The following is a 22,926-nucleotide window of genomic DNA, read 5'->3' on the forward strand; positions in this document are numbered from 1 at the left end:
TTTCCCATGAAACAGAAAAAAAAGAAGAAAGACCCCCGAAAACTATATTTGTCAAATCCCCCCCACCAATAAACACATTGTAAAATGTCAGCTTCCCAAGCCAAGGATGGCAATAACAAAGTCTTGACAGGAAAAGTGGCGACACAAGGCTACAAGTTGGAGCTGAGAACGGCCTGGGGGCTTCAGCCAACAGTCGATCAGGGTTTAGGTTCGAGCCATTAGACCAAACAGGCGGGTGGATGCGTGGTGGGGTGGGGTGGAGTGGGGGTGGGGTGGGGTGGGTGGGGCTGGGATTGTTCCTGTGGCAGCAGCGTCGAGTGTCTCTTCCTAAGGTCGGCTTTGTAAGTAATTGGTCTGGTAGTTAGCCACAGTTAAGCATCTCCTCAGTGGACCCTGAGGGCTAAACCACTAGCAACGTTGTCATTACCATGCTCCCTTTGAAGATGCCAGAGATTGAGTTTGACCATTCGTTACGCTCTTTATTCTGTTTCTGGAGAAGCCCAGTATTGCTGCTGGTGACAAAGCCCTAATAATGACTACTCTGGCCTGCTTGATGGATGCCTGGGGTGTCGGACTTTGACATGCAACAGCGTTGGAGAGCATGTGTCTCTTTGGCCTGATTACAATGACCTCATTTCACTTGAAACACCTCTTGTATATAAAGCACCAAAAATGTGATCAGAAAACAAATGTGATGTTTTTCAATGAGCGTTCAGAAAACCCCCAACAAATTACAGGAGCTCCACAAAAAACAGCAACATCATAGACACACGAGAAAAATAAAGATAAAACCCTTCAAAAACATCTCAAAACAGGCTTGGAAACTGACTGGTATATAAAGGTCTTAGTAATAAACTAAAAAAATGCAACCAAGGAAGGCTAATGCAAATTTCCCTCTTAATTAAACAGGTCAAAGGGAACATTAAAGCTCCTGAGAAAAACTCGGAGAGCTCAAGTTATATGACATCTTTCAAAATTATAGCTTAACTCCTTTTTTTTTTTTTCTTTCCTGAAATTGAGAGGGAATTCAACAGTATTCAATGTTTTTAAGCAACGATACAACTGCATTAAACATTGTGCATTTCGCATTAAAGCTGTGGGATTATGATTGGAAGGAAATACCGGGATTTGATTGCTTTTAGTATCTACTGAACTCTACAGAGTTCCTGTCTACCTGTCCAGGGACTGCAGATGGAAAGTATCAAGCAGCCAAATCTCGCAACAAAGAATCTCCTCTCATTGCTTGAGATTTACACAGGACTTTTGTATAGGGCCTTTGACAAATTCAATTTTAAACCAATGACGCTTCAACACCCTGAAAATGAATTATGCTACAATAAAACGTCTACACTCACACTTACATAAACAGTGAACACTGGCAAGTGGCTGCCTCATGTCCTTAAGAAAGAACAAGTAGTCCATGTACATGTGTCATGACCCGGTCTCTATAAATATACACATGGTGGGCCAATACCCACAAAACATGCCACAAGAAAGAATGGCCCTTTGCAGCGGGTGCAGCGGAGAAGGCAGCAGCCCTGGAGCTCCGCTTCAAGCAGGTCTCAAATCAGCGCTTGGGGAGAGCAAAACATATGTTAGCTGTGTTATGGTTAGAATTAGCATCCCTGGTTTTCAACGGATGTGGGTTTGATCCCTTTGGCCTCCAGGCTCAATCAAGTCAATCTAAAATTAGTGGGCTGCCTCTTTTTTTCCGGAAGACAGATAATTCCCCCTTGATTGTGGAGAAGGAAAAACATTGGGAAAAAAGCAAACATGGTGAGGAACTTGGAGAGAGTGGGCGAGTCCAAAGTACGGATGGAACAGAATTATGGTGTCACTGAAAATAGTGACAGGTGCAGTGACCAGCAGTTGCCAATAAACACATTCATGCTAAAAATACACAGAGGACAAGAATGGTAAAGCTTTGTGTCAGCTTTTAAAGCTGAGAGTATATATAGCTATAAACATAGCTGTGGGCATACTGTTTATAATGCCAGGGAACTGAATGCTAAAACTAGATTATATGACCGAGTTGCCTTGCTATGTGTTAGCCAAAGTCAAGTTAATAAAAAATTTGGGGCGTAGCAGCTGTTAATACCAATAGCAAAATAAAAAAAAAAGTTGAAGCTTTCAATTAGGAATCCATACTTCCACAACATGGGAAGAATGAACTGCCAGCAGCGTTGGTTCAATTCCCATAAGGCTGCGTGTTGCAGGGTGAGAGCTGCCAAAGATTGATCTTGAATCGGGCAACTCGTCAATGGGCTACTGTGACTATGACCGAGGGAAGAGGACACGGTCACCTCTGTGTCTATAGCCTTCAACAGTCCCCCTGTACGAACAATGTGGCAAAACCCACACTGGCCTGAAAATGCAAATAAGGCTTTCTGCCCACTAATTACAGAGGGGCTCAGGGACCGTTACTCGTGACTGTTTCAACATGCAAATCACATCAGACTTGGGATCAGTTGGCTCCTTAGGGCGCAACTGTAATACGTGGCCTGTTGGCTCGCTCTCTGAAAAGTCAGCACTCGGAAAACAAGTCAATAAAATAAGTGCAAAGGATAAACTAACCAGTAAGCAAAGATTGTGTGTTTACAGGTTAAAAAGATTTTTAATGCTTTTTTTTTTTTTTTTCAATGACTATATTTCAACATCTAGTTAGGACCTGCTCCAAACTGAAATATAGTAATTGAAGCAGTCTCTGAGTAAGGTTTGGATATTGCTGAACAATCACATTATGAAGAGCTAGCATTAGATCTGAATATCATGCAGGCGAGACTACAGAGGAAAACAAAAAAAGGAAAAACACTGCAGCCTTGGCTGCTGATGTCACCGGACTCTCAAGTGCTTTTTTGTCTCTCAAAAAAAAAAAAAAAAAAAAAAAAATAGAAAACCTGAACACAAGAAATATGTTTTGTGTGCTATCCTGTTTTGTACATTTCCTGAAATCCAAGGTGTAGGGTACAGGAAAAATCCAGTTGGAGTGGGAAGGTCAGCCTTCAGCGTTCGAGGTCTGGAAAAACCATTAGGCGGAATGGAAGGGAAGAGACAAGGTCTAAGTTATTTCCTCTCTTTTTTCTCTTCTCTCCATCATTTGAGAAAAGGGTCGAGGAGGAGGGGGTCTTTATCCTCCTTGGAGTGTCGCAGCGGTCACTGCTGGGAAGGAAGCAATGACAAGAGGATTCAGGACACATATGTCTATTGCCGCAGAGCAAGACAACTGCTCATGCACCTGGTGCCCCCGGGGTCACGGGGTCACGCAGAAAGTGTCTTGTCCGTTGTGTATCCGTCTCTCGGTGTGTTTTTGTCTTTTCCGTGCTTTAACTTCTTGTGCATCGCAAAAATGACATATTTCAAACATGGAGTAAAAACCCCCAACAGCTTACAAAATGAATGCAACTCGAGGAAATTCAATTAACTCCCAAAATAGATCTTTTTCAAGTGTGTGTGTGGCTATCGTGAGTGTTCGTGTACAGTGGTTACACAACAGCTTGAGGTGAAAAGTTGCCAAGTGGTGTTAGGTAATCACCTGTAAAACAATGAGCAAGAAATAGAATCAGGAAGTTGAGATTTATATAAAACATGCAAGGGCCTCCTTCTTGTTCAAAGTCTCTCCTGATAAGATTTCATGGCACACTGACTTTATTTTTTTCACTCCGGAATAAATACCGAGACCTTTCAGGTTCTTCATGTGGGAAACAATGTCCACAGAGTTGCTTTAATCACATAGCAACGTTGCCAAGGAAATATTTGAATACTTTTGTGATTCTTTGGCTCACTTTGTTACCTATTTCTGGGAGTGCTGCCCGTCGGCTTCAACCACAAAAAAAAAAAAAACAGAAAACGCCTTGTGTATCCTCATCTTACAATAAGTGCGCAGAGACAAGTGCTCTGGGGTCACTTTGCCAAACGAACACCATTACTCTGGAAGCGTTTTTGGTGAATACAGGCCCCCGGCCTTTTGTGAGCCCACTGTTCAGAGCAACCCTGTGGCTTCCCTCAGGTGCTCAACGTTTCCCTGCAGCTTTCCAAAGCAAGCGTATTGGTTAACCACCCAAACCACTCGAGCATAATGCAATCTCCGATTCACAACACACAAAATGTATTGGCAGCAATCCACGGAACCTAATCCAGGAAGGGGAAACATTTTGCAAACAGACTCTTGTTGAAAACGTCTAATGAATGGTTTCTCGTCTATTCTGAATGATGTGGAGTCTCCACGACTTTTCCAAATTTCCCCAGTTTGTGCTTTCTTTTTTTTTTTTTGTTTTCCTCATTCCAAACTACCAACAAGGGAGAGGGGTAGACAGACAGTGCTGCCTCTGTGCACAAGCGCTTTCCAAACACAGAAGGCAGCTGTCCTGGAATGTGCACTGGCGTACGAGCAAGCTCTGAAATTATGGCCCTGGCCATTGCTAAAGAAAATAAAATTGATGCAATCTGTAGAGCATGCAGCTTTTAATTAGTGGCTTCCGTCTTCCTAATTGGTTTCTCTCCGTTTCCCTCCGCCTTAATTCGGGATTGGACCAATTGGCCATGCTGCATTTAGTGTGCTTTGTTTGTCTTGAGAGAAACCGTACACCGTAATCAAGGCACAAAAATGAACGTTTTCGAGGGCAGCGAGAGGAAATCAGTGCACAGAACAGTCAACCTCATTCTTTTTTTAGTGTTCACTGTTGTTTTTTTTTTTTGTTTTTTTTAAAAGGAAATAAATGTGTGCAGATTGTGGTATCAATCGGAGGAAAAGCCTTGTGTTGTGTTGTAAACATAAGTTGTTCCGAGAACGTGGAAGCATGAGGATGTAATTTGGGTTCAGGGAATGCACTCTGTACTTACATTCTTTGTGTTTAGCATATCGTTTTTCCAAAAGAGTGTGACAGTAGCACATGCTCAAATTCCTTGATTTCCAACATTACAGGGAACCACAGTTGTGAGGTCAAAGGTCAGTCCCACACACATTAAAAATGCCTCGTTTTTTATTGCGATCATGTTGAGAAACGCAGGAATACTGCCTGCTGGGAGAAAAGCATTCCTGCCTATACTTCTAGACAACTTTGTACATATGCGGCACATGTATTTACCACCACTGAGAAAATAAATAAAGCCCCATTCATGCCCAAGCCGGGTTTATGCCTATGCAATAAGCACTCCACATAATGGCCTGTGGAAAGTGCATTATCTGAACGCAAATGTTTACCCATGACCTAACAACAGAGTCATGTTTATTGCACGCAACAAAAGCTAACTGTGAGTGAAAACACACAGGAGATCACAAAGCTAAAGCTTACTGTGGTATGTTTATAGCCGGGTATGTGGTCTCTTAGTGGTTTTGTGTCAGAGCGCTGACGAGTAAACACTCCCATTTAGCTTTTCCTTCAAGGTGTGTGAGCATGGTATGGGACGCAGGTAAGCCAATGACGGGCGTCGTTTGCATTGACTCGTCTTCGGGTGAAAAAAGTGGCGACGAAAACAGCTGGAAAGCAGCTCAGAAAACTGTCGAAGCAGACAAGAGAGTTGCTGCAAAACATGCTCGGTTTGATAACACCAATGAAAACTTTTCCCAAACAACTACTGCTGGACTTTGAGTATGCTGGAGAGATAAGTGTGGGAAAGGAAAAGAGAAAAAAAAAAAAAAGTACAGAATCAGAAAGCAAGGACAGAGGAAAAGCAGATAAAAGCAGGGAAAAGGGAGCAACTGGTCGGCTGCTGACGGCTTACAGCACCAGCTTTCAGGAGCAATCATTCGAGGTCAGGGACAGGTCTGGTTGCCTGGCACTACTGGATTCTCACTCACACACACTCACACACACACACACACTCACACACACACACACACACACACACACACACACACACACACACACACACACACAAACACACACACACCCAGCACAAACACACCACCTCCCTGTGGTCATCCTCTCTCATGTTTACAGTTTCCACCAGCCAACAAACGCATTTCCTTGTTACTGGGGCAACTCGGGAGAAATTCACTCCTGCATAGAAATCACATTCTCCACACAGCGGTTGCAGAGGCCAGGCCTGAACTGCAAGGAGTGGTAAAACCTAGACTGATACACTCCATCAAATTACTGAAATGACTGGAATGTCATGGACTGGCTTTGGACATCTTTACTTGACAGAACTGCTCGAAGCATTAATCAGTATTTTCACCTGTATTGTGCGGTCTGGATATTCCTTTCTCTCATTACATGCGAATAATGTAGGTTGCTGGAAATGTCAACATAATCAACTTTTGCAGTTTTACTATAAAATCATTCTACACATACAGGTCATCAGATTGTATAAAATAACATCTGTGCAAGTGCCACGAAAATGCTAATGTTTCTTAACCTTTTCACCTGCACAGACTGGCTTCCATTTGCATGCAGTGTAATCAATGTACGCTCTGACTTAAAGAAACATCAGCCTGGAGCCTAAAACCTCAGTAAGGTTTGTTAACAATATTGTTGTTGAGACAGAATTCAGGTGTTAATAGATGAATACAATGTCTCCTGTACTCATTTGTCCAGTAACACTGACCAGGAGGATCTAAATTCCTGTTTGACTGATGGCTTAGGAAATCTGTGTTTGTTTCATTGTGTGATTGTGTGCGCGGATCTCCCCGGAGCTGGAACAGACAACAAACATGTGACTCCGTTTCTGGAAAGCAAAACAACATAGCGAGCGTGTAGCTGGGCTCTATTAAGTCTTTGAGGGCGTAACATAATTCCATGCAACATTTAGTGGTGAAACAAGACACAGATCGCCCATGGATGTAAGCTGTGCCTGAGTTATGAGGGGCAGAAAATAAGGGAGGCGGAGAAGGAGGGAAGAATATGGTGGGGCCGGATAAGTAATAAAGATGATGGAGATATGAGAAATAGAGGAAAAGGAGGAGGGGGATGATGAAATAGGAGTCCAAGATAGAGAGGACAGAGTTGAGAGTTCCTTCATTCTGCTTTCTGTCTGTGACCAGTGGGTTTAATGCTCAAACGTCCCTCTCTCTCTCTCTCTCTCTCTCTGTCTCCCTCTCTCTCTCTTTCTGTCTGTTTACAATTACCGTGCCGCGAATGAATCTTCCACGAATGACCGCTCAACTGGCAGCCCTGACTAGTCAGGAACAAGGGAGCTATTAGTGGAGGAACTGAGGAAGGAAGGAAGAGGGGAAAGCCAAAGGGAAGGCAGTCCAGCTCAGAGGCCCACGGAGGGAGAGGAGGGGAAGGGAAGGAGGGAGGGAGGGAGGGAGCAAGGGGGAAGGCTTAGAGGAGAAGCGAGGAAGGGAGGGAGGGAGGGAGGGAGGGAGGGAGGTTGGGGAGCAGAGGGATCAGTGGAGTTATAGAGCAAAGAGGGAAGGACGGTAGAGAAGGAGGGCTCAGCCACATCTCCCTGAGGCGATCTGTTCAGCAGAAGCAAAGATCCCAGATGAGGAGGAGGAGGAGGAGGTGGAAGAGACCATAGCATCCCCCCCCCCGGCCAGCAAGAAGAGGAGATGAAAGAGATTAGTTCTGGGGTCTGGCCCGGTGGACAGTGGACCCAGGCGACCGCTGAAATTCTTTCATTTCTCTGGCAACAGGATTTAGGATGAGACCTCCCCATGGCCCTTTGACACACCCACGAAATTCATGAGAGTATTTTGTGGGTGTGACACTCTCTTCACCCCCCCCCCCCCCCCCCCCCCCCCCCCCCCCCCATCACCCATCTGACCCAAGTCAAGGTTTTTTCAGGCATGAGAGTGCTTCTGGGGACTTCCTGACAGCCATAAATTACTTTGACTTCAGAGATGACAAGCTAAAAAAAAAAAAAAAAAAAAAAAAAGGTTGGGGCCCATTTTTTGCAAACACCTCTCTCTCACACACACACACAGACACACACACAGACGCACACACAGACGCACACACACACACACACATCTGCAGTCCCAGCCCTTCGAACCGGCCACCTTTCACACGGTCATTCATCAAGCAGAGCCTGTGAAAGAGGAAATGAAGTGACACTGCGCCGTCATCCTCTTTCCAAGGCATCTGCCAAGTCCTTGCAGCAGGGCCACGGGGCCTCGAGGACCTCAGACATGTTTCTGTCTCATTTTATTTTTGTAGCTCAACCTGACCTCAGAGTTCATGCTGTAGCTATTAATTTCAAGTTGTCAAAAGGAGACAGGCCGGTCCAATCACCTATCAGCACATGGCTAATGATCATTTTTGTATTCAGATCAAAAGTTTAGAGGCGTGCACCAGCGGAGCCTCACACAAAGCTGGGTACTTCCATTCAAATACAAAATCATCTTCACTAGTGTAAAGGCACAGACATACTCTCAGGTCTGCAGACGACTACAGACTTTTCTCTGGTCCCACATGCAGTCCCAATTCATGCTGCAGTTGAGGGTCCGGGTCGGTCCGGTGTTCCACGCATGCTCATTTTCCAATCCACCCTCCGTTTTCCAGGTGTTGGTAGAACAACGCACCAAAAACGTTGTTTGCCAACTATTATAGAATTCAATAAGTAGAAGAAGAGAACAAGAGGAAGACAGAAAGAGTAAATATAATGCGATCACTGAACAAGAATAGGAGAAAAGGGCCAGGAGCTCAATGCTTTTTGGCTGTCTTTATCGTATAAATGTGGGTAATACTGGATATTCTCGCACAACCTCTTTTGAAAATAAGACTATTTTGTTATCTGGAGCCTGCGTAGCTGGCGCACTTGCTACGCATACATCCCCCATGGTCACAAAGTTTAGGCTGCACGCAGAGTTTCATATCACTGTGAAGGCAAGACTGTGGTTTTGGTCTGTTGGCCAAACAACGCAAGGAATTTGAGGATGTAACCTTCGGGGACTTTGGGTTTTTATTTCACTATTTTGCGACATCAATAGACAAAAAAAAATGAATTGGAAAAAAGATTAGTCAATAATCATTAGTTGCAACCCTGATCCTAAGGTTAATTATTCAACAATCTTCAACAATAAGCAGGAGAAAGTCTTATAGTATCCAAAGGAATCTACTTAACCACATGCTTAACCAACAGTGATATACTGTATACATGCAGCTCCGGTACATGGAAACTCAACTCCTGCTCTGACAGGCAAATGGTCCTCCTCACAGAAGGCCCCTGGTGGGATTGATTTCATTTCACCTACAACGTGTAACTTAAATCTTGATGAGGACGACTGATGCCGGCAGAGGATGTACATCGGGATACCGTTACTCCCCCGGCCTGACCAGTGCGCCTCTGAAATGACTGCAGCAAATAATAGCCCATTTGTTTAGCCATTCTCCAAACGTAGCACTGGACCTTGTAGAGGTGAACAAAAAGAAAAAAAAAAAAAAAAAAAAAAAAAAGGGGCACAAACCCGCTTTTTATCACAGGAAAAAAAAAAAGGAGACACACTGTAGCTCCTTTTGCGACATTAACTGAACCCCCATCGCCTCCAACTCCCATTTCAAATCCCCCCAAAACTTACACCTTATCCACTTGTAAGCAGCTCTTAATGTGGTGTTGGGATCTCCTCAGGGGGCTTCAGCAGGGGATATTTGGAGCGTACAAAGGGAGTATTATTTGTTGTATTCCCCCCCCCCAGTTGGCCCCCTACCAGCTTCTATTCTGTATGTGGGTCTGACTGTATCCTGATGGTGGCGAATGATGACTCCTTCCTACTCCCTGGTTTTTACACAACCGAGAAAAACCTCAGGCAGGCTGGTTAATGTCCTGTGATGTGGCACATACAGTATATTTACATATTCAGCCCGTTTGCTTAAATATAATACCTGCGATAGAGATAGATTTCAAAGATTAAAATCGTATTGATGTCGCCATATTTGAGTAATAGATCCATGAGTTTCAAGGTTTATCAGATGCTAAAACACTGCACAGTGGTTTACAGTACTCTGACACAGGATTTTACCCCTCAGGAAAGTTGTTATGGTGGCAGTTATTTCATTTTTTTTCCCCACAAGGCAAACATTTCATTTGCCATTATTCTCATTTTACCATCTCCCAATGGTTCAAATAAATAATGAAGTGATGTTTCCTCACACTGAGCTAATGTTAGCCAGAATGCAGCCTAACAGCAACTTGTTTGACAGTTATGTATTTAAAAAAGTTAAGCTAATGTTAAACTTAAGTCAATAAAAGACAGTTAACTTCTGTCCAAGTTTTGATGCAGCACTGATCATGTTTTCTGAATCATGTACATTTTAGCTTGATAGCTAGCTAATCAACCAACGACTTAGCTAGTTGGTTAGCTAGCTAATTAACTTAACTAGCGCACCGTCAATGTAAACTAGCACTGTGTATGATGCATTTAACAGAAGCTAGCATTAGCATTGACACACAACATTATATTGATAAATTTAACTTCTAGTTACAGTGGTAGACATTATTCAGGTTGAGTTTGGGTCTTATTACTGTGTGTAGAGGTTGTAACGCTAAAGACACGACACTGTGTCACTGTGAGACATCTGTTGTCAGAACTTTTTATTTTTATTTTAAATAAGCAAAGTTGGTGTGAAGTGACATGCAATCTTTTTCAGGTAGGAATAATGTACCTCCATGAACAAACTTTGTATATTTATATCTGATTATTTAAAACTATATATATATATATATATATATATATATATGCTACTATATCCATGCTAACTGATTGGTAACATTGGCCACCATCATTTAGTATAACAACCTCCGTTAATACAACAAAGAAGACATTGATTGAGAGACAAATAAAGGACAAAAAAATACCGAAAAAGACAATTAAGAAACAATAAAGAAGGACACACAAATACATAAAAAGAGGAAAATATAGCAGCTCTCCAGCACTGTTGCAGGAGGGGGTTAGGAGCAGCATTTATGAGAATAAACGAGATTTCCTGAACTGAGAGCATTCCAAGGGCGCCGGTGGTCTCGGCTTGCCAAGAGGCAAGACGACACATGCTGGAGATGTCTGCCAGGTAGCAGAGCACAAAGAGCCCTCATTTCCTCCCTATCCCTCCCTCCATCCTCCTCAACACACACACACGCACACACATGCACACCCACGCACACACCTCCCTCCACTATCCTCATGTCTTTCTCTCTCTTGCTCACCAAAACACAAGAGTAGCTGACGGAGGTACAGAGTGTCTGTTGATTTATAAAAAGGCATGTCTTATTCTTCTTCTTCAACATAAAGTTTGTCACAAAATAAGGGGAAAAAAGTGTTGGAAAAAAACCCACAGATGTAGTTTGACAACAACATACTACATTAAAATCATAAGCAGTTTCTTTCCGTGATTTAAATGTTCTATTTTCTATAGCGTCTATGTGGATAATATATATTTCCAACTCTTTTTCGACTGTACATGGTAAATTATATCAGAAAAGAAATTCCTTCAATGTTATAGAAAGCGTTTCTTTCACTTTCTTCCACCGAGTTAAATCTCTTTACAGCTAGATAACCAGAGTAAGTGTGATGGTGCAGGTTTTTTGCTGGCGTCTGGTCGGGATTGGAGGCTTTTTTGCGGTGTATTCTTGGATGCGCACATGTGTAAGCTGATACTAATACAGCCCTTGAAGTTTGATACTTGCCTGGGGATCCTGCTCCCCCCAATGCTCACAAACACATACACACAGCTTTCCAGAGCTCATCCATCCCTAGGTGGTATCCCATTACGTGCTCGCAAAGACACACACACACACACGCTTTTTGTTTTCTCTTGCCACTGTAGCTTCACTAAGCCACAAGCCAAAACTCTCACTCTGCCTTCTCATTACTGCATCTTCGAAACATAACCAGGGCAGGAAATACTTTGAATGCTCTCAAAACATGACAGTGAGAGAACAGTGTTCAAGCAAAGAGAATAATACCAAAACAAGCTATTGGCTAATGTAGAGAGCTAATTTAGAACAGTGTGCTCGGGATGAAAACAGTTATGAAGTTAAATTTAGAGCAGAGAAACTAACCAATAACGGTGCAGGTAATATCGGCGGTTCAGCTCGGCTTCAGCGGGACACCCTGTACTGCGGCAGCGGGGGCCCTATTCAGAACTGTGCAGTCAGGAAAAAACAGTGAATAAGCTCTAATCCTTTAAGACAGCACCAATAGAGATTCCATCATGCTTGGCTCGTCACGAGAGGAGCGCAAAGCTTGCGAGATGATAACGTCAGGCCAACACAAAATAAAATATGGCCTGTTTTGACTGGCGGGCTTATAGCTGCTCTTTTAGCTAAGGGTTGTTTCCTGTTGAGTGGAGGCACGGCTCAGGTGGAGGTTTCTGCCAAAGAAAAGGCGAAACAAAAGGTGTTCACGGAGCGAAACTCTGAGGATCCTCCAGTGCCCTCGTGTGAGGCCACATGACAAAGACTGAAATGTTTGAGTGTTCAAGGGAGGCTTTCTTCACTTAAGTCATAATGTGCAGTCTTTAAGGAAGAAGGATTTAAGAGGCGTTCATATGAGTAAACACGCACAAACAGAAGCACAATGTGCGTTAGATCCACACACAGGGTTTCATTAGCTGATTAATCAATTAGTCGACCGGTAGAAAATTAATCAACAAGAATTTTGATATCAGCTCCTGTTTAAAAGGGCAAGAACGAATTTTGAAACTCCACTTTTAAGACAACATGCATGGAAAGTTTTTAATTAAACATTTGAGTTAAACTTCTACAACTCCATGACCACTGATGAACCTTGATCTGCTGAGGAAAACTGTGTGACACGCTCAAAAGCTACAGCACAGCCGCTAAATGGACATTGAGGTGGGATTGTTTTGTCAACGGCTGTTTCCAAAGTCAAGAATAAACCTTGAAATTCAGTATTTATTGTTTATATTAATAATTTATCAAGCAAAAATGGAAAAAAAAACATCTTTTGATTTCAGCTTCTTAAATGTGAGTTTTTCCAGCATTTTCTGTTTTATATATTTGTAAATTGAAAATATTCTGGTTTTGGACTAACAAAAAAAGCAATTTGAAGACTTTACTTTTGAGTCATTTTTTCACTCATTACTGACATTTTATAAACCAAAGGAGTAAGATTAAAGAGTAAATAACTTAGAAAAGAATCTTTACCACATTAAAGTCCAATCAAATCATCTCCAATCAAAGTCTATCGAATTTGACTTGATTTTCTTTGAAATGATTAATAACTTCCGTGACACTTTCTCAGTAGCCATGAGGCGGGAAGCCCCACCTTTCTGGTTCACCAGGCAGGTGATAGCATAAGCATAAATCATTTGCAAAACACCACTGATTAAGATCTGGGATACCAGCATGCGAGCATACATGAATGGAAAGCCACATACACACACACACACACACACACACACACACACACACACACACACACACGGAGGCACTGATGTGAGCTGCAAATGCAAAAGAGAGAGGAGGGAAAAAAAAAAATCAAAGCCACTCTTAGCTAATGCCCGAATATTTACCAAGTGGCCCACTAATTACAGTCTGGAGGAATTCAAGTGTGATTACAATTAGCAACGTCCAGACTGGCTAGGAAAGCACTGGCAGATGTTCAGGCTGCTCAAACTGGCCTGATGTCAGGTATTTACTTTGTATCACTCCTGCTGAAGCCCAGTAGGCTACAGAAGGACTTCATGAATTAATTCACCTTTCATTAATGTACATGTCAGCCAGGAGGACATGCGGCCAGATGTGCTGCGGTCAAGCGCGCGGAAATGGAAGATGTAGTTTTCATGCTCTTAGAAGACGTAAATGGGGGAGTTTGGTGGGTCTGCAGAAGCAAGCATGGCCTACGTTTTGAACTGTGACCGTAAAGTAGTCACATGTTGCACAATTACAACGCTAGTTCGTTGTTCCTGGAAGGACGTTAGGACACGAGACCACAAGACTGTTAGGGCTCATAAAATATCTCACAAGACCTCGTGCTTTATCCTCAAGTGTCAGTGTGATGCATCATGCTGCGGAGCTACATCTCAGTGAACGACTAAAACACTGGATAGAACAAAACCCAATTACTGCTAAACTGAGACAACACGAGAAATGTAGAGCTGCTATACAGTACGCGCAGCACAAAGTGTCATAATCCAGTCGTACAGACGATTAAATAATACAACATGTACAGCTCCTGGAGACATAACTCAGCTTTTCAGCCTGTTTTTATGTGGTAAAGATTTATTTAGTGTGACAAGTTTCCTGCTGTTTCCAACCACAAAAAAAAATGGCTACATCAGACATTTAGCCATTACTTCTCTCTAAATTCCTTTTATCACTTTGAGCGCAAACTTGTCCTCAGTAGGAACTGAACCTGCAACTGCAGATGTTTCTTACTTTTGTCCACTAAGCAACATAGAGGTCTGGCAAGTTTCTAGTCTGTCAGTGTTGAATATAATTGTCAGAGGAACTGACCCATGTCAAGTTTGGCACCATCTCCTGTTCAGAGGCCACACTACAGTACAGGAGGCTGGTTTTAAGAGGGAAGAGCCTGAAGACATGAAAAGGGGAGAGAAAAGCTAATACACGACATCAGAGTGTCTCGGTAGAGGAGACGAGACAGTCTGATCTGATGGTTGACTAGTCACACTGTTGAAAGATGAGACGACAAAACAAAAAAGTAATACTGACCTTTTATTTGTGGAGGCACTAATTTAAAAAAACAACAACAAAGAAACTGCCTCATTTTTGTGTCACTTATCATTTGCCAGAAACTAGAGACCAGACAGACAGACAGACAGACAGAGAAACACCTGGCAAATGACTCAAACCCGCCTCTGTGGCAGTTCCCGCTACAGTAGGTGTCCCCAGGACCGCATTTTGCCATGATGACACACACACACACACACACACACACACACACACACACACACACACACACACACACACACACACACACACACACGCACACACACACACACACACACAAAAACAAGGTCTTCAGATATGTTTTGTGCCCAATTTCCTAATCTTGCAAATGATTAGACGGAAGCTAACTTTAGCGGTTTCTGGCGAACAGCCCCACCAGTAGAGACGTTACAACCATTTATTTGTTGTCATTCTTCCAGCATGGTAACTTGCCCGCGGAGCCGTTACCTGACTCAAACAGCACTCTGGCACAGTTTCACCCACAACAAGGTGAGTAAAATAGGCAGATAAGATTTGTTAGTGGGTGGGCCACCGTGCTCAGGCCTGTCAGTCCGGTTATAGTTGAACAACATTTTTATTTATAAAATAATAATATTAGAAGCACTTGGGTGCTGAGAATGATATGATCTCATGTTCACAAATGAATATTGGGTGAATCACAAGTGAAATCAATCGTAACTCACGAGGCAACTGTGACTGTGGACGACCTGCTGGATAAGATGCAGTTTGCCGGGTTACACTCGACAAACCATGGTGCTGCTTTACCCACTTAGTTGCTGAAAAACAGCGACTGCTGTGACTTGCGTTAGCATCAAGCAACAATAAAAATAAGCAGTGCTGATATGATCCATTGTTCAGCCGACTTTTGCTAATGATTTTAAACATTCATCAAGTTGTTTATGAAGCAAAACTGGCAAGAACTCTCTGGTTCCATGCAGCTTCTCAAATGTGAAGATTTACTGCTTTGTTCCGTTTCATACCATTTTTAATTGACTATTAGTGGCAGTTGATAAGATTTCTTGGCTTTTTCACTATTTTCTGACATTTTATAAATTAAATGATTAATCAAAAGAAAACGTAGCCACCCTCCCCTCATCTTTTTTCCTTGGAATAACAAGACAAGTGTCGAAAGTGGAGGAAAAACTACTTTGAGACGAGCTTATTTATTGTCACCGTCGTATGTACAGTGCAGCCAGGCGAACCGCTCCTATGTGAAGTCTCTCACAGACATCCAGTCCTTTCTATCAACTCTAATTCTTCTGCCTCTGTTTTGTTTTGGCTCCTTGATCTAATAAGAGCCCAGTTGGCAACTTCTGATCCCAAACAAAGACCCATCTGCTACCAATCTTCCCCACTGTAAGAAGCCCGGCCTCCTGATAGCATGGATGAAGCTCGGGTGCGCGTTAGGGTAAACGAATAGATCATTCAGTGAAACAACAAACCAGCACTATCGTTCTAGAGGAATAAGCTACCTGTGGATTCGCAATAACAAACTGGAAAAAGGAAAAAAAAAAAAAAGTTCAAAATGTGGCTTTAGACAAACTACAAAAAGGTAAAAGGGACGTCTTGTCTGAGCGAGTGTATGTGTTTGTGTGTGCGATCAAACAGACGGACAGCTGCTCGACAAACAGAGTGACAGGGGGTACTTCCTACTGAACAGGCTGGATAAATAATCCTGGTGGTGCTAATCAATCACCACAGCCAGGTCATGGCAGGTCAGAGGTGTGCCTGGGTGATTGGCGCAAAACAAAGGGAAGAGGAAGTGTAAGAAGTTTTTTTTTTTTTTTTTTTTTTAAAAAGGTGGAGGGGCTCAGTGGGAGGTGTGTGTGTGTGTGTGTGTGTGTGTGGTGGGAGGGGTTGTTTCATGCAGAGGAATGAACTGAACCACTCACACTGGTCGACATTAGCTGCATTAGAACTGGACATTATGTGTGTGTGTGTGTGTACTTGTATGTGTCAGGCTGGTTTGTTGGTTCCTGGTTTGTCCGGTAGTTGTGACAAAGTAATAAATGCGTATGACGTTTATCACTTGTGACACAAAGGCGAGAGGAAGTACTTCGTGTGCTTGTGTGAAAATGATGTATCTGTTATCTTTTGTTATCCATTCGTTAAGACGTGATTCAGCTGCATTAGTCACATTGTGTGTGTATGTTGTTGCAGACCTGGTCGTGTTAGCCGGTGATGTAACTCAAAGGAAAGAGGAAGTTGGAGGATTTTGTGTGTAAAAAGACAGGACGTCTTAGTTATAAGAGTTCAAGCTTCTGCATTATTACAACTGGCTTTATACGGTGGAGTCCAGATCAGCAAACAAGCTACTGCGCATGACACATTTTTCATTTAAGACTTCATACATATAAAAAACAAAAATATCAATACTCCAAGGACTTCAACGTGAATACTTGTTATTATTTACTTATTTATACTTTTACTGCACTCAGAAAGTCTGAGTAAAAACTCATTCTGATGTCGTTTCCTCATGGAAAAGTGTTTCCCGACTCAAAACAACCGTCTGACTTCGAGAAACAACTTGATAAAAGAAAAAAACAGAACTCCACACTGCCCTGTAGCAGGAGCTGAAAGATGGACAGCAGGCCTGCTCCTTTCAAACTAAAGTAAACGCCACTTTCTCCCCTCTTTCGATTCCCTCCCACTCTGTCCGTCAAACAGCTGAGGCCCCCAGAAGCCTCCTCTGCTCCATCAAGAGCCGACAATGACTTCATTGACACCCAAGCATCCCATTAATCTTCATTTGTCCCATCATATCCTGCTATTGGCATGGAAATGCCCGCCCATCTCCGGTGTGAACTGACAGTCAGTGTCAGTGGTGGCGAAGGGGCGGTGAAGTCGGCTATGGGTGCTAAAACAGTAAGGGAGGGGGGGGCTATCTGTCCATTTGGCAGCTTCCGTTCCCAATGTAGCTCATAGGTTCTTCATTCATTCATATGACTTGAAACTCACTGAACACACACACACACACACACACACACACACTAACACCACAGGGGGTGTGGGTGTGGGCAAGAGGAGGTAATCTGATTTCTCAGCTGCCCGGGAGACCACTTCCTGAGAGGGAGGCCAGCTTGTAGAGGGACGCCTGGGGTTTCCCATCTGTCCACCCAGGGGCTTGACCCCCTACCTACTGTTAATAGAGTTTCTTTCCCTCCCTCTTTTTCTCTTGATGCATCTTTTTTCCCCCCCTTCTCAGATTTACACACACACACACACACACACACACACACACACACACACACACACACACACACACACACACACACTCAGACTGTTTCTTCGCTGCCATACCTCTAATGGAGTTTGAAATGAAATGACAAGCAGTTGCAGAGGTGGAGGAAGATGCTGTCATTCCCCCACCACAGTGATGGATCAATTCTCCACAAGTGGGCTCGAAATAGGGAGGGGGCGGAGTGTTTTTTTTTTGGGGGAGGGGGGGGGGTTACCCAACATTTGTATGTGGAGGATTTCTCTAAGGAGTATCTATAAGTGCTGATGGATTTGTGGTGAGCCGTTACCAGTTCACATAAAACAGTCGTGCCGGCTCTTTTTTTTTTTTTTTAGCTGAAGAAAAAATAGAAAATGATGTTTGAATGGAAGAGCTGAAGGAGTCGGGGGGGGGGGGGATCTTCTGTATGGAAATCTTCTTAACAATTTCAGCTCATCTCAGCCATCACTCCATTAAATGTATGTGCTGTTATTACTGTGTGAATGATGGATATTCTACTTTAGAATGAAACACTTCCTTACAACATTATTAGTAGGTATTTTTTAACCGAGTGAAGGAAGAGACCCAACAAGAAAAAAAAAAGAAAAAGTGGAAGAAAGACAGAGACAGACGGCGGCCCGAGCGGGAGCTTAAGAAGCGCCACAACGTTCTCCTTTCCTGTGTCCTTTCTGACAAGGCACAGGCTCCGTCTTTGATCAGCACTCAGGAAATTTCATTAGAACGGAGATGGGAGGATAAGAGACCAAAGAAAGCTTTTGTGGATGGGAAGGGGAAGAGAGGGAGATAAAAGGGGTAGAAAAATAGAAAACGGAGGGGTGCAGAGGAATAAAGAGACTGATAGTGAGATCTCCCTTTTCTCAAATTGTCAGGGAGGGGGAGAAGAGAGGAGTTTTAAATTGACTGAGTCAAAAGTATGAGATGAATAGCAGCGCTGAATAACAGGTGTTCTTACTTTTACAACTTATTTCTAAGCTACTTGCTCCCAATACTGGAGACTCCTGACGCCAACTGTGAAAAGTCAATAGGGTTCATTGTCTGGGCACCACTGATAATCTGTACTAAATTTCATGTCGGCCAATCCGATAGTTATATATTTATTTCACAAAAAAAATGAAAACAGTCAACCTCATGAGGATTAATCCTCTGGGGAACAAGTATGATTGATACACGCACACATTCACACACTGATGTTACATCGGGGGCAATTTGGGGGTTCAGCATCTTGCCCAAGGACACGTCTACATTCGGAGAGGATGAGCCGGGGATCGAACCACTGACCGCTTTCGATTAGTGGACGACCCGCTCCGCCTCCTGATGGACTTGTTTGCGCTACTGCCATATTTTATCTTTGCTAGTTTTCCAGATAAAAACATAACTAAAGTATGGAGTCGCTCTCGGTTTAGTATGTCCATATCTTTATATCCGTAAACTTTTGAAGTCATTTCTTTTGTCGTCATGATGAAACACATTTGAATAGGAGGGACAGGAAGTTATGTGGTTCTATTTAGCCCCAAAAAAACAGGGTAGACTAAATCACTCCAAGGTTGTTTTCATACAAATGGACCAAAAGCCGAAGATGGTGTAAAAATTCCTGTTGCATTGAATTCAGCTGCACTAAAACAACAGAGTGACAGCATCCAAACAGATAGGAGAGAGTCCAAGAAGACAGACCGGAGCAGGCGACCTTTAACCTTATCAATCATGTAGAACAGAGGAAGGGAGGGAGACGGGGAGTCGAGGGAGACACACACACACAACATCTCCCCAAACCTTATCAATCACAGACCAAAGAGGAGGAAGGAGAGATAAAGACAAACAGCCGGCGTCTGTTTACCTTGTCGATCATGTCGGGCCGGTTGGTGGCGGCCAGCACAGTGACGTCCCGGAGCTGCTCGATGCCGTCCATCTCTGTCAGGAGCTGGGCCAGGACCCGGTCGCCGACACCGCCGGAGCCCGAGGAGCTGAAGGGGTGGATGAGAACATAAGACAGATGGAGAGGAGAAGATGGAAAGAGAGAGAAGCAGAGGTGAGATTAACGCGTGGACGACTGAATCCGAGGATGAATGACAGAGAGGGAGAGGGGTATATCTGAATTAGACAGAAACCGGTAGAAAAGAAAATTGTTGATGGTGTGAAGTGATGAATTACAGACAGGTGGGAGGAAGGACATTGTGTGCACTGTAAAGGAAAAGTGGAGAATGAAGAAATATGAGAAGAAAACAAATGGAAGGATACAGATAATGGAGATGAATATATGATGGATGAATGATACAAATACGTAGCAGCGTACGAGTCGCTGATCTCAGGAGACCGATACAACACACGTCTTAAACCTCTCACTCATCACTGATATTTGCAGTATTACATAATAATGAACATTGTCCAGTTCTTTAATATTCGTAAGGAACTTTTACATAGTTTCAGTGACGCTCTGTTAACAGGTTCTTTCATTAGTGCAATTCTTCCTCTTCTTAGCTTGGCGGCAAAAAGTGAGCTTCCCTGCCAAAGACATGCTACTGAACAGAACTCAAACACAAGACAGCAGAGAACAGGACATCGGTTCTTTAGAGATTAACAAATGTCACCTTGTTTGGACTCGTGAACTAACATTTCCAAACTTTGCCAGAACAGATTGGCAGAACAGAGGCATTACGTTTGACCTCTTTACCCAGATTTCATCAAATTCATCATTTCACGTTATGAGAAACGGCCGATGGTCATGAGTTCTGTATTAGCAGCTAAAGGGGCCATTTGTACCATTTTACTCTGCCGCCAAATGTGGTTTCTCGCCGGGAGCCGGTGGTGGCGATCGTTGCGTTCACATTTAACCTGGCGTAACCCTAACGTCTATTAAGTGTTTGTCGTTACAAACGGTAACTACTTGTGTTGCCAAATCAACCAGCACTATATTTAATAATCTTAAGACACCCTTAATTAGTCTGCAAGGGGTGAGAAATAAAATAAAATTGAGACGTCCCCATTTGCCAAGTCATGTTCCTCTGTTGCTATGACAGCAGACACAAACAAGACAAAACAATCGAAGTTACATCAGACGTAAAACAAAAAACAAAAGCCATAATAACGTGCTTTGACTTAACGGCTGCTGCTGGCGTTATTCTATTTTTTTCTGTAATCGTCAGATGAGCAGCGTAGTTCTCAGAAAACTCTACTCAAACAAGAGGAAATAGTGCTTTTGTTAATGGCCTCTTTAAGCTGCATGTTAATACACATTAGGCGTTCTAGTGAGTATTTGCTACAGGAGGGATGGCGCATGAGAGATTGACTCAAACTATAGTGTCGGAGTTCATGGTAATGAAGGCACATGTCACACAGAGCGACAGTGTGGCTCGCAGATGAGTTTTTAATAGTTTTTGGAAACAATGGAGCTCTATCGCTCAGAGGAATGAGACACGTCAGGCCTCGGCTACACCAGCGATATACCGGTACTTTTCGTAGTGGGTTTGTTGATAGTAAGAAAAATCCAACGTGGAATATCACCAGATCTGTCCTTTAAGAAACTCATCACTGTGTTAGACACTGCACTACAAGGTGGTTATTTTCCATAGCGCAGTGCAGACAGACACCCTCCCCCGCGCTCACACACACACACACACACACACACACACACACACACACACACACACACACACACAGTCTCTGTTGACAGGGCCAGCGGAAGTGCCAGACGTCATTAGCAGAGACAAGGCTGCAGAGGAACACAAAGGAGCTCTGTCACTGAGATATGAAGGGAGAGGAGGAGGAGGAGGAGAGGAGGAGGAGAGGAGGGGGGGGGGTAGAGAGAGAAAGTTTGGGTGAGGGGAGATAGTGGAGAGAAATGGAAGGAGGGAAGAAGAGGACGGCATGGAGAACTGGTGAGAGAAGGGGCATGAGAGGGAGAATATGAGGTGAAAAAATATGGACGGAAGAAATAAATAAAGTGGGGAGGAACAGTGTGTGTGGGGCGATGAGTAACAGAGGGAGAGATGAAAGGAAAGAGGATGTGGGGAAAAAGAAAAAGAGGCACCATAGAGGAAGGGAGAACAAAAAATGAGAGAAGATGGGATGAGGGTGAGAGAAAAGAAGGAGGGTGACCAAAGGAGGGACAGATATTAGGAAGATTGAAACATTTTACTCTTTCATTTATTGTTTCTTTTCAAATCCACTGATCCTTCTGTTTTTCCTTTTATCATAATGACCTTTTTCCTTTCCAGATTCTCTGTCAGGACTTCAGTCAATCCTGAGCAAAGCAGAAATTCTTCCTCTGATCCTTTTTCTCTCTTCTCTTCTCATCCATCAGCCTCTGCCTCTATCTCAACTCCTCTTGTTTGCCTTCGTCTCTCTCCCACTCTCCCGCTCGTCCCGACTTCTTTCTGTCTTCTTCATTTCATTCCACCAGTCTGGACTCATGGCAGGTAGGCTGACAGATTTACAGGTGCTTCTCATCTTCTGCCTCCAGAGGGGAAAAAACACACATGCACTGTACAGCCGAGGCCGCCCGGTCGTGTCAACAGTTTTGAATTCTTGCTGGCGTGAGTGAGCCACTTCATTGATTAAACATGGCAGGAAGAGAAGACCAATAAATATCCTTTATAGATCAGCGCTAAGTGCATTTTTTTTTTTTTTTTTTTTTTGAAAAGGCGAGTGGCCCCGAGGCACAGGTCCAGCCCCACGTTCATCACAGTGAGCTGACAAACTCTCATGCTGGGTGGGGAGTCAGAGTCGGCTCAGGAAGAGTGCATTCACAAAATTGAACATAAAGATAGGGAGAAGGGCGAAGGGGGGGGGCTCAATCATACTGTAAAAGCAGAAGGAACTTGACAGTCCCACTGGCAAAAAAAAAAAAACTGATTGATGAAGGCAAGCTGAAATACAGTTGTATCCACTACTCATTGGAAATGAGTCTAGACTGCTCTACACATCAAAGTCCAGGGTTCCCGCTTTCTCTGGGAAAATGCATGCTCTATAAAGTGCTGTCGGCTGAATGGCTCGGCTTATCCAGCTTGGTAGTTTAGAGGAATTAAGTGAATGAGACATAAAGGTAGAAAAAAAAACAGTGACCATCAAAATAAAGATGTTGGCAAAGAGGAACAGTGCTC

General features: G+C 43.4%; 1 protein-coding gene across 1 annotated transcript in view; it reads right to left on the reverse strand.

The window, feature by feature from the left end:
- The window catches only part of spata5 (spermatogenesis associated 5), a 110,112-nt gene that overhangs the window by 54,573 nt on the left and 32,613 nt on the right, over positions 1-22,926 (reverse strand). The window contains exon 15 of the mRNA XM_022759867.1: positions 19,665-19,791. Within this exon, the coding sequence (XP_022615588.1) occupies positions 19,665-19,791 (127 nt within the window). The remainder of the gene's footprint in view (positions 1-19,664; positions 19,792-22,926) is intronic.

The sequence above is a fragment of the Seriola dumerili genome, unplaced genomic scaffold (assembly GCF_002260705.1).
Source record: "Seriola dumerili isolate Sdu_G_001 unplaced genomic scaffold, Sdu_1.0 BDQW01000331.1, whole genome shotgun sequence".
Classification (NCBI taxonomy): Eukaryota; Metazoa; Chordata; class Actinopteri; order Carangiformes; family Carangidae; genus Seriola; species Seriola dumerili.